The sequence below is a fragment of the Rhipicephalus microplus genome, chromosome X, assembly GCF_043290135.1.
Source record: "Rhipicephalus microplus isolate Deutch F79 chromosome X, USDA_Rmic, whole genome shotgun sequence".
Classification (NCBI taxonomy): Eukaryota; Metazoa; Arthropoda; class Arachnida; order Ixodida; family Ixodidae; genus Rhipicephalus; species Rhipicephalus microplus.
The window spans coordinates 28,971,471-28,984,772 of NC_134710.1; the positions used below are offsets into that span (position 1 = coordinate 28,971,471).

Here is a 13,302-nt window from a genome sequence, read left to right on the forward strand (position 1 = left end):
TATAGAACATCAGACTTCAGGAGTTGATAAATCTCTTTTTTTCATGCACGTTTTGCATTACGTAGTCTGCACTAGCGAACCGGCATACTATGTATTGTATTGTACAAACAGAACTATTTTAAATTACATCGTTCTTGGCTGAAAGCGGTGGTTTTCGAACAAACAAAAATCGCATGGGGTGCGATGGTTGGTAGCGGGGTGTGAACAAGCATCTCCAAAAACAGAGCGACACTTTCAACACAAACGTTTCTTACGGGAGTACAGAGCAGTGACCTGTAGTTGCCTGCATTACGTAGGTAACCAGTATAGGCACTTTTCTAATATTCATCGGTAACAGTAAGCTAACAAATTCTTTTTTAATCTGAAATACAATCTTGGAATTCGCTGTGAGCCGCTGTATGATTTCTCATGCAAGTGTTGTAGCCTTCCTTCATTATAATTCTGCATTCTAGGCTCTAAAAACTACCATAGTAAACAAAAATATTGAAATAAATAAAACTACTATAGCATAAATATATCTTGCTCCATATTGATTTCCTCTCTCCAAGGCTCAGATTATAAGACTCTGAACACTTGAAGCAGCATGTTTGAAGAATCATCGTTTCATTATCTGTAATGTCGAGGGCTGTTGCAGTGTACATCATTCCCACTAGAGTGTGCTTCACAACTTTGCCGTTGGGAGTATAGTACTCACATAAATGCCACTTCGAATCACCTGAAGGAATCTGAAGATACCAAGAGAGTTTTGCACCGTTTACGTTTTGTCTCCCGTTAAGTGTTTTAGTAACACCGCGCCGCTAGGGAATGCACTCTGCTCTTTGTGAGTATCCAAGTGCAATACGCCCGCTAGGATAGGACTGTACAATGTGCGATATTTTTATACGAGCACTGGCATCAAACACGATTCCAGTCGTCAGAAAATTCTCGTGGTTCACTAATTATTAGTGATAAAGTTTTACGCGCCAGAACCACATGATTATGCGGAAAGACGTAGCAGGGGACACGGGAATAAATGTGACCATCTGGATTTCATCGATGTGCACCCAAAGCACAGCGCGATCGTTGCACCTCGCGCTCTTGAAGTGAGGTCACCGTGGCCTGGACCCGCACCCTCGAGCTTGCTCCCGCGACACCTTACATGCTAAGCTACCACGTTGTCACACTGTCAGCTGCTGCCAAAAATCACGTTCATTGATAGCTGTTCATTGTTTTATACAAACAGCACCATGTAAAAACAACGACAGTGCTGTTAAGAGATTTCGTTTCCATTTGCGCACTCAAATCGGAATTAGCTTATAGAGTGATACGTCACTGTTTACAACAGTAATTGACGCGCATCGCTCTATCGTGGTCTTCTGAGCATCCTCACTCACAATAGCTTGAGCTCTTACTGCAAGATCGCATTTTATCGGTAATCAATGGCTATTCTTGCTCCAGATTACTTTGATTAATGCCCTCACTTCGTTTAGCAACCACGACTGCGAAAGAAACACCCACCGTCATGTGTAGATATGCGTGTGCTGCATTTACGTCATAGAATAGTAAGGCTGAGCGCTAACAGACGAATTTATTTCGTTACCTTCATTGCGGGCGTGATAAATGAAGTGCAGTGCGTTTTTATTTTTTTATAAGGTGAGTAGTTATAACGCTTGATGTGACCAGGAGGGCAGATGGCGGTGAACTTGAGCTCGAAGCTGTCAATTAAACTGAATCTCTCTCTCTCTCTCTCTCTCTCTCTCTCTCTATATATATATATATATATATATATATATATATATATATATATATATATATATATATATATATATATATATATATATATATATATATATATATATATATATATATATATATATAGTGTCAGGGTCATTCGTGTTGGTGCAAATACGAAAAAGTTGCTGATATACCGAAGACGAATAAAAAACAGCAGATTAGTGTGCTGGTTCGCGTGGTCTACCCGGGGGCCGCCTGCAGGTTACACGAGTAGTGACCCACAGGTTGCCTGAACGGCCACACACCTCAGATAGTCCAACGTGCTTCTCTTGGACCCAGATTACGCCATGAGTCATTCGTAAACCACAGCAAATGCATTTGGTTTATTTCCCGAAGACTTCGTCTACTTGGTGGCGACTACTGATGGGACTTGGGGAGCGCCTATAAGTGAAACCCATCTGTCACTCAATACGTGAGGGGGCCGATGCATAAATGACTCATGGGTAATAACGCTGGTGCGACCGCGCTGAAGATCTGACAAAGGTTGCCGGTGCCAGGGGCTTGGGCTTTGGCTTACTTTGTCGTCAGTGAATGGACTCCCGAAGAGTGCACTCCAGATTTTCAAAACCAGGTCCATGGGGAGTTATTAAGGTATAAATAGACACGAAGCAGCTTTTTGTTTCTTTTTTTTTTGCAGTCAAACTGGTTGAATGCATGCTTCTTTGTAGCTTTCTGCATTCAAAGATTGATCAACAGAAAGCAGGCTTCCTGGGTTGGTGCAGTACGCTCACGAAGGGTGAAACTTGAGTTGTCGTTGTAGCCGTCGAAGTGAGCGCATTCTTCGTGATTTTGGTCGGTGCCGGTCTTGACAAACACAATCGCTTTTGTTATCGTGTACAAGTTCCCGCGGCGATGCGAATCCTGGTAGCTGGTGCCCTACTCGAATATCCAGTTAGGCGTTGTTTTTTTTTTTTTTGGCTCGAATTGGGTTTGTATCACCCCTTTTCGGGGGCACACAAACACAGAAAGAAGTTCCACTGAATTAGAGCGGTTGTCACGGAGAATAATGCAGCTGGTCGAGCAGTGAATATTGAACTTTTTATGAGGTGAACGAAAGTTGACGTTTCTGAGGTAGTAAATGTCTGTGCTCTACTACCTGCACTTAATACTTAGGTAGGTAATGTTGTGACAGCACTTTACTGCCTCAAAAGTCAGTAAGTAGCACTACCTTTTGTCTTTAAGAGCATACGTTCTGGGTGCAACGAAACGACAAGTAATGTAACGAACGATGACCATGATGTGTGGCACATCTTCAGTGAATTAAGTTGCCTTGCGTGCTTCACTAACTATTTAGCAACTACGACTACATAGTGATTATATATATATGGTTCTCGGCCATTGCAGTCACATTTCAATGGTGAGGAAACGCTAGAAGCATGTGCTCTTTTGTGTCAGTGTACATCAAAGAGCACCAGACAGTCAAAATTCCTGGCAACCTCCCCTAGGGCGTCCCTAGTGTTCACATCGTGCTGTTTTGGAAGTAATATCTCATACATTACAAGTAAATCTCTTCCAACCACGGAGGGTCTTCAACATCGTGCAATAGACACGCAGTTATTTTTTTCCTCCTCCCAGTGCTTCTCTGTGTCTCGTGTTGAAGTTGGTTGCAAGTGTTTTTCTGCGTTTGCTGCGTTCATATGTACACTTTCAATTCACACATGTTGAGCCGTTTACGAAATATGCAGTAAAGTCATAAACCCGCCACTGATAGTCAGCGGCAGCCGCGCATTTTTCGATCCATGTCCTCGTTGCCAACTGCTCTCAGCGACAGACTTTCAAGCCCGTTCATCCCGCTCGCCCGCATTTCTGAGACCGCTGTTGCGTTCGGTCATCAGTGCTTGTATCGCCGGTTGTGAAACGCGCCGGAACGATGCACTCTATTTACGGTGCGATCCTTTAATATGGGCACAGGGAACGTTCCACTCCCCGCACTGACGCACGAACGTACGTGCCCTATACGAGAGAGCGCCCGCTCAAAGTAGTTCACTGCGTAACGAAATGAATCCCATAACTTTGGCACGCACAATGCGCTGGGATTGTCGGCGTTCCTGTAGCGACGGCACCAACGACCGCGTCGCCATGAAGACGGTATGCGGCGAAACCGAAGGATGTCGGGGCGAGTTGCTGAGAATGCGCAGAACAGCGTTATATCAGCGCTGTAGCGATGCGGAGGTGTTGTTTGATTGGGAATTCACTACTTGGTAAGTCAAGTTTGAACTGGAAACATTCAGCGGTCGTTCTGGAGCGAGGATTCCTGCGGAGTACGCTGCGTAACGACGCGCCCCACCTAATTTATTATTGTTATAGGTAATGGTACCTTGCCCAAGGTAAAACTTTATAAGATTTCTTGAAGCTACCATACAACCCTGTGCCAACGTGCCCCGATATTTATTGTCACGCAAAAAAAAAAAACTGCCAGTAATGCTTTGGCATGGCGCATTGATTTCATTGGAAAGGCACAGTGAGACAGAGAAGAGACCAAAAATAGTGGTCAGATTATAATTTCAAATGAAAAAGTAGTCAGAGCTCGTGTGTGGTTCAGCCGTCCTAACCACGAACCAACTCGGCCAGATCAAAGTCTGACTGCATTAATTTCTCTTGACATGAGCGAGGGTATGTCGCTTTCATGCACTTGACCCAGTGCTACTCTTAGTAATTTCTTTAAGAAAACAGGAATATCAGTGCAGAGATCACAGTAGCTGCCCTCAATTGCAAGTTGACGTTTACGCGTTGCGAACGACGCCAAAGCGGGCCTGCTTGTACACGCATACATGCTCTCATAGCTCTCGCTCTGTTCTACTAGCACTCCAGCTTGGCGTATATATATTGATAGACGAAAATGAAATAAAACAAGAAGAGAAATGGGAGGAAAGATGTGAGCAGCGTTAAAACAATCTCTGGTAAATGAAGAAAAAGCAGAACGCGTTTTCTAAAAACTTCGCCAAAAACATTGATGATAGCCGCAAGAATGTCAGTGACTGAGTGTTAGCTCGACTTTTTCTTTCAACATTGTTTTTACAGTCAACTACGCATACATGATTATATTTAGCTTACGATATTGATAGCTAGGGCGGAAGTTTAAGAGAACTAAGTTTGGTGTCGCCATCTGACATGAAACTCGTATAAATTTTGACAAGATAAAATGATGACCGTTTCGGAAGGGGAATCATCTCCATGGTGACAGGCGGGTATAATAAAACCTGTAGTTACACCACCTAAGTTAGCGTTCAGAGAGCATTAATGCCCGAATGAAGAGTAATTGAGATTTACATATCAAGCAGCAGTTACTGCCTATCTTGTAGTTAGTTACTGTATGCCCCACGTATAATTTATTTAGCTTAGTAGATTTACAAAGCATTAGCTGAGGAATAAATAAACATCGATTGTGACTAAGTCTCGCGCCAGTCCGTGGGAACCGTGCACGGTACAAAATGTTTTCGGCGCGTGTCAGTTGAAGGTCACTGCTGCATAAGGAATCGAGCACGGTGTACAACAGCTGTCACATTTCTCTTGAGGAGCGCTGATCAACAAAGCATAAAGGAGCCTCAGCTATAGGGCTGCAAACATTCTGCGTGCACATTTTTAATTCGGGACGTTTCTTATATAACTGTTGCATATTTTTTAAAATCCAGAATGAAATACAATTCGACGCTTTTTATCAAGAAAGTGGGTGATTTTGTGAACAAAACACTAATTATAAATTTTCATGTCACTCAATAAATGTGTGCGAAAGAATTCAGAGGATTTTTATTGATCAAGTATATCCTATTGGATATGTGTTTGAGCGCAGTGCTGCTAGCAACGTATGTGACTTTTAAATATCACAGTAACTTTCTTGAAAAGTCTACTATAACACGCAAAAACTGCATTTTATACTAAAGGCATTCTTCATGAAAGAATGGTTGAATTCGTTTGTGTAATAATAGTTCTACAACAATTTCCGGGCTTTTTTGTCATGAAATCACGATATGATCTGAGGCACGCCGTAATGGTAGACTACGGAATAAGTTGATTGTCTGGGCTTCTTTATCACGTACTTTGCATCTCTTATGACATCCCTTGTTCTATCTCTCTTTCATCTAATTATCCTCTCCCCATAGTACAGGGTAGCAAACACGTGTGTAAAGTTAGCCTTCCTACCTTCATTTGCATCTCTCTCTCGACATTTTTCTAAGTACTGCTGCTGTGGATACATTAGTTCGTTTAGTCTGACACAATTCGCGAAGTGACAATGTTTTACTTCCGATTTCGCCACCTCATCGCATGCCGTGATGCCTGAGGTTTATCTTTATGCTTCTTGCTTGCTTGCTTGCTTGCACTGCAGGATAAGCGGGGGGGGGGGGGGAAGGAGCGACGACACATTGACGCGCAAACTAACAACTACTTTGTTTTGATAGTGAACAGGCTATTTCACGAAAACAAAAGAACACGAAAAGAGGAAAGGGGAATGCAATGATAAAAACAAACTTCTTGTGTTCTTTTTTTTTGTACATAAAAATGTTCCCGATCAAAATAAAGTAGTTGTTAGTTTGCGCTTCACTCTGTGCCGGGCATTTTTTTCCTTACCCCGCAGCGCATCAGAATTATGAAGACGTTTCAACTAACCACCAGTGCGGCCTTATTAGCTTTATGCTGGTCCAAGGCATCGTATCATTACCCATTCGTCTCATCTACTTCAGAATCGACGCACGTTCAATGGGTCCAAGTGACTTCCAACCGAGACGATTGTTGCTCGGTCATTTCGGTATACCACCATTCATCGCTTCCGCCCTCCGCAAGCCTGGCGAACCTGCACCTGTGCCTCGAATGCGGCCACCACTTCTTCCAACATTACAATGTATCTATGGAGTAAGGGCCAATCGAACCTTTTAACTGTAGATTATAAGATAAATCCTGCTGTAATGCAGTCTTCCTTTTTATATGTGTACAAACTACTTAACAACAAGAATGCGGCTCCACTACTATGGAACCCGTGGAAGCATGTATAGCATGGCCAAGCAGTGATCCCCGTTTGTAGAGTTTCCCACTACTTCGTCTACCAAGCCGTGGACGAAGTTAATCTTTGAGGTAAGCATGTGTACGGTTCTCCCGGCACGAGGAGAATCTTGCAAGGGAGATTCGCAAACTCGGTGTAAGGCATGCGCATTCCTTTTTTATGCGCTTTATAGACTTCTTGCATGTTACGGCAGGTGGGATACGTGTCATCTGCACCGTGTTCGGTCAGGTTGTTTCCCCATTCAGATGCCAGCGACCGAGTGCTGGCGTAGTGAAGGTGGGTAGGAGCAATCATGCCGTCCTCGATGCTGCATGGTGCAGTCGCTTGCGGGGCGCAGGAGAGATTCGCATGTGTCGGAAGCATATCGACAATTTAAAGTTAATTATAGCAGTTACTTCTTAGTTTTTGCTAATAAATGTATTATTAGACCTTGTTTGTTTATATTAACCTGGTTTTGAGCACTTTCAGTCACGTTATAGGGATGTATTGAATGCTTGATTTTGATTGTGAATATATATATAGGGCTGTATTGAGTGTTTGGGCCAGGCTCCATCAAGCGCTCTTTCGATGCAAGAGACGCCAGACAGTTAAAGTGCTACACACTTAAAACCACCTTCTCACGAAGGCACGGCTTTTGACGAAACGAAGAATGCCACTCAATAGCCCCAAAAGACTGCTAGCCTGCAGGGCTGGTGTAATCACCTGGTTCCGCATATTCCTCTGTTGATGGCTTTCTTGCTCATCTCTTGACATTTCGCTTAACTCTTGGCCTCGACGAGCCTTCGCTCTCAACTAGCTGCTTGAGAGGAAAACACTTCAGTGATTCGAACATTAATGCAACGCATGCATTGATGGCGCGGTAAAGTGCTCCATGTATTGTTCTGCTCGTCACTTAGTCATATCCAGTATGCTTGTGAAACACAAATGAGACACGCTATTTCTCACGCTTACGTTTTCAGTCACTACAGTAATGGCTCTTTTCCAAGTTACGTCATGGTCCATGCAAAAAAAAAGAAATACAATCGACTCTTCGTTAATTCAAACTTTAAGGGACCTCTGAATTTAGTTTGAATTATCAAGAAGTTTGGATTATCAGAAGTTCTCAGATAGATAACACTGGGTTAGGTAATACCATACATTATTATTAAGTATTTATTTTGTCATATTTAAAAAAAATTTTGATTGCTTTCTTGCTCTAACTGTGCACGCAGTGAGCAGAAAGCAGGGATGTAAAGTCCACAAGTTTATTGGTCATTTACTGCTGATGAGACCTTTAAAAAAATCAAGTTTTCTTTATATGTTCCCAAATTTGAGGCATTTCTCCGAGCCCGTGCTCCTTACGCTACAGTTGTAGAAGACTGTTGAAGCTTCAAGCAGCCGTTTTTCGAGGAAGCAATTTGGCGTTCAGAGAGAGCATTGCTGCTGTAGCTTCTGGAATACATAAGAACGCAGCTCCAATGATTAAATCAACGGGAGGTTGCACAAACTGCCATCTTGCGAAACTGCGCAATAGCATAGGGATTGTAGCGTGTCTTTACAAATCGGGAAATACCGTCGAGAGCAGTGGATGTGTTTTTAGTGCACAATGAAGAAGCTGAAGACAAACAACAATGGTTCCGAGCCACACGAGACGGAGTTTTCATGTACGAAGTGCTGTCACGGTAAACTCTTTCAAGGGTCCTGGTTAGCCTTTTCGGAGTGCCTGAAACAAGTGACTTGCTGCATCAATTCAGTGGAGCAAACATCACAACTGATAGCAATCACCGGTGCTAATTTGGCCAGTTAATGTCTCAATACCGCTTAAGTATGCGCGCAAATTTCTGTATGTACGTATTTTTGTTGTGTGGCTGTATTCGTTAACCGCGACGGATGTGGCAAAAAATTTCCAATGCCACCGACAGTTCCTGAATGAGTACGACTACTGGAAGTTTTTCTCGAGCTTAAAGTTTCTTCGTCAGCTCTTGATGGTTTATACTGGTTTTCTTTGTATTGGCAAAATACAATTCAATATATTCAGCAAAATTATATCAGCAATTGAAACCATACACCTTCGTCTGGGTCAAATCCTCACTAACTGTGACTTCCTCTCACTGCGAGTCAGGCGGTGGGTTAGTGCTTCATGTCATGGCTACCAGCATCTGATGATGCAGAGTGTCCTTTCATATAACAAAAGAACATAGCGATGAGTTTTGCGTGAACGACAGGTGTGGAAATCTCTGACAATACAACGTTCTTTGTAGCGAAACTATCGCTTTAGATTGTAAATGCTGCCGATGAATCGATGCTGGAAGTTTAACCAATGGGCGAGACGTAGTATCAACTGCTGTCAGCGACTGTAAACTTCCGTTCAACCGGGTGACATTCTTCAATTGCGCAGCGCTGCTTTTCGCGTAGCAAAAACATTCCAAATACTGGCTTGGACTGTCGTGCGCATTATATTTGCTAAAAAGGCAGTCGTGCTGCAGTTGATGTGACAAAGCTGGTCCACGCAAAGTCACTCACCAGAAACAACCTTCATTCTGTTTGCATGTTATAGAAGTGTAAATAAATCTATTCTGGAGAGACACTTTCTATGGTGAATGAAGTAAGGTGCGCCATTTTTAAGACATTATGCTAATGTAACTCTTATATTGAAATCTGGGAAAAGTTAGGCTTAAAGTAAGCGGTCAGTTAAATGTGCAAAACTGATGGCGTCGAGCACAATTGGTTTTTTTTCACCTTATACTTGTAAACGCGTGGAGTGTTTACACTTACACCGCAAAACTAAATTAAGGGATGATGCGCGCAAGGCCGACATGCACATTAGGCGAAAACAGCTCTTTTTTTTGCGGCCCTGCTCGTTCTCATAAAGTGTCTTAATTGATAACCGTTTTATATGCTTGCACAAAACTTGCCGGTGTGCTTGTTATCATATATAGAGCAAAAATATAAACTACAGGCACATTACCTATGTCACTAAGGTAGTCCTAACACGAAAAGCTTCCTTGAATCTATTTCCTTCGCAGCATTCTTATCGATATTGGCGCACTTCCGACCCAACTAACTTTTAAAGATTGTTCGACTTCAACCTTTTGTTAATCGGTGTGCCATCGTTAGGCTGCCCTGCGGTAGCTGTGCCTATATATGCACAGCTACCGCAGGACAGCCTAACGATGGCACGAACAGCACCAAACATAACACCTGACGACTACATGTTGAGGCACTCCAATTTACTTCATAGTGCTCCGCAATGCTTCCTCTTCGTCATTCCTTTCTTACAGGCTCGCAAGAGGGAACAGGGTTTCCATGGTATCCCATGACGCAAAGGCGTATACCGGCCGCGGCGGTCACGATTCGGGGGAGGCGAAACGGAAGAGGTACAGTGCGGTGTCAGAGCAAGTTAAAATACGCCAGATGGGAGAGATTTCCGGAATCCTCCACCCCGGCGTCTCTCCTAACCATATCGCGGATTTAGGACTTAAACCACAGATATTATTATTAGTAAAACCATACCAGTGGAACTGATTCTGTTCCTGCTAGCTTATCAACAATCCCTTTTGAGTGGTCGGCAGGCGTGTCTGCTTGCGGAACTTAGAAGTCGGGTCTGCAATTCGTTTGTGCTGAGTTATATAATTTCACGACAAGCGCGGCATAATTATGAGAGTGATCTTAGCCCACGAAACTGAAACTCCAAATTCAGCAGTGTTGTAGCTTCTTCGCCTTTATATCAGGCCTTCATAGTGCATCAGAAAAAAAATTTCATTTCAGCAAACTAAGTAACATAGTTATAACAAATCAGTACGTAGTTTACAGAAGCATCATCAGTCGTAAATCCATCAAGACACAACGAAACGCTATTACGAGCTTTTCTATAAGTTTCGCATGCTTAAATAAAAATGGAAGATGCTTTATTCAGCGTAGAAAAATGGTACGATGAGTCTTGCAAGATTAAGTTTTTTTTTTTGCTCGTACATAATCAATAATTGCGGTGTATAGGTTATGCGTACATTAATAACTCTACAATAGCACTATTACGACCGTATAATAACTCTGTTTTAGGGTAATAAAAGAGTAATGGTGATGCTGACCAGCGATCGTTATGCCGGTAAGGCATCCAGTTACGGTTGAATGCCATTCCGGTGCCGCCGGGCGCCAGATGCGCTCTTTGGTGGCTGAAACATTAGGTGCCAAGTCGAGGCTCCTTTGCCGTGTCCCCACAGTTAATACTCTTTTCATTCAAACCTTGAAAGTTGGTCCTTCGTGACTAGCTGCAATCAATTTAGATTATGTGGCGATTAAAAAATTAGACAAGAAACTAGAAATGGACGTTCACCAATGATTTGTATGGCGTTGCAGTTAAAAGATAAGACAATGTGAGTAAGCGTGTGCACAAGCTTACATGCAGTTGGTATAGGCGACCACACATTGGTAAGGTACGGCTAAGCGTGTCGAATCTCACGTGACTATGGTTGTTTAAATGGCCGAAATGTTTTTGCTAAAAAAAACAGCCTCAGCATTTTTACGGCTACAAGAATGCCGGGAAGATTCATAAAAAATTATAACTCGCTTTTCGAAATGCGTAAATTTCAAAACACACATGTATATTCCAGCTTGTAAAACTTTGTTAAATAGATATAGTACTAGCTAATCACTTCTCAAAAACAAATAAGCCTGTGCCAAATGCACGGTTCCTGTTCATTGAGTTTCTCTAGATTACAAAGGAGCCGATGAAATGACACGTAAGAAGACATTGGGTATCACTAGTTACAATAAATAGACTTGTCAATATCTGGCCATGCGGGCCAAATGCGGGTGGCAACGGAATGCAGAATCGCTTGTGAACTCATGCTTTGGTGCAAGTTAGAAAGCATGAGAAGGCAACGTAAGAACCGAGCACCCAAATGGAATTTTCATCTCGTAAAATCATTGTCACGTTGAACGTCGGCAATCGCTACAAAAATAAGTGCTCCGTAAAACAGCGTCAAGTCTATTTCTTGCCTCGTACAGGGTACATAGAGTTGTAGAATAGTGACCGTGTACACTTTCACATCACACTGCGCACATGCGCCCTCGACCAACGACAGCAAATTATGGTTAAACCAGGGGTTTTTATATATTCCTCCAGTTTTCCCTTTTTTGTTGTTAACTAATGCGTAAACAAACTGTTTAATTCATTGCGTAATTTCAGTGTTAAAGAAGAAGATTCAATGCAAAGACACTGTTTTCAGTTTTGTCATTTTTATTCAATGACTTCCCACAATAAAACGCGATCGGAATACCGGAATTTACACTTCTTTTCTCCCTAGAAACGATTGCCGTGTTACAATGAACACGATGTGCTGGAAGCAGGGATGAGCGAAAGTGCACTTGGCCAGTGTGAGTATGCCGCTTTTGAACCTATTGCCTGTTTTAAAAAAAAGCATTCCGGGTCATAATTTTCAATTATACCGTGCTGCCAGAGTTTCTGCTTGTATGAGCATGCATTTACAATAAAAAAAAAACTATATTCAAGAATAGAACTATCTTGCCTACTGACACCTTGCAGCAGCTGTATCGCAGAAAAACACCCTGTCTGTTCCGGTAGTTTCCGTTTCGTTGCACGTAAAGTTTAGCCAGATACTCGCAGAAACGTGACTCGGCAATGTTTCCAGTCGCTTCCCTAGACTTGGGGATTTTAGGGGCGCCGGCGCCAACCAGCGCATATGCGAAGAGATTCCCACGATCTGAGCCCACAACACCCTAACGGCCACCAAAAAACGCACACGTGTGCCTCTGCTCGAGGACGTCTCCGCGCGGCCACGCATTGGAGCTACAAACCCGCTCTCTCTTTGCGCGAGTTCACAGTGATGAGTTGCACTTTACGATTGAGGAGGCTTCGTAAGGTGCAGCTTGTCACCGAAAGGGTCCAGACGAAACGCGCTTGCCAGCGAGAAACGTTTAAGATGAAATCAGTTGAATGGCAATGCGCCAACTCACATTGCGGCACGGTGACACCTCGTACAGGAAGTAGCAGGAAGATAAATGTCACTGCCGTTCGCAGCACCAGAACCAGCCACGGGAACCACATGGAAATGGACATCTGGACAAATGACGACGTCTGTCCCCGCCACGAAATTCGGGGGTGGATCTTGACGCACTGCTTTATCGTCTTGCGCGTATTCCGAGTATTGCCAGTCGCGAGAATGAGCTCGTCTCTGCCAGCAGTCCACGTGCTCTTCGACCCGTCGAGTGTCTGACGCAGCACGACCTGTCTTTTCGCCGCGCCGGCTCACGGCGCCCTGAACCACGGATGGGGACCACAGCGACGGAATCAGCACCTCCAGCGGAAGCCGACTCCCCTGGCTGGTGGCGGAGGCGGCTCTGACGGGGACCCGGTCGAAGCACCGGGCCCGAGCCCGGTGGTCGCCATCTTGAAGGCGGCCGCGGTGGCGCGCGCGGCGCACAGCGTCACGCGTACCTCTTCGTTTCCCGCCTCACATTTTTCTCCCTCACCAGCGATTTCTCATCGTGTTTGACGCGAGCCTTTCTCCCGCAGCTATCCAGTTCCTCTCCCT

The 13,302-nt window shown here is 43.8% G+C and overlaps 1 protein-coding gene across 2 annotated transcripts in view; it reads right to left on the reverse strand.

The window, feature by feature from the left end:
- LOC119176597 (cell adhesion molecule Dscam1-like) overlaps positions 1-13,087 on the reverse strand; it is a 716,521-nt gene extending 703,434 nt beyond the window's left edge. For both annotated transcript variants that reach the window (XM_075876101.1, XM_075876100.1), the window contains exon 1: positions 12,725-13,087. In XM_075876101.1, the coding sequence (XP_075732216.1) occupies positions 12,725-12,827 (103 nt within the window). In that variant the 5' untranslated portion in view covers positions 12,828-13,087. The remainder of the gene's footprint in view (positions 1-12,724) is intronic.
- Positions 13,088-13,302: the final 215 nt, after the last annotated feature.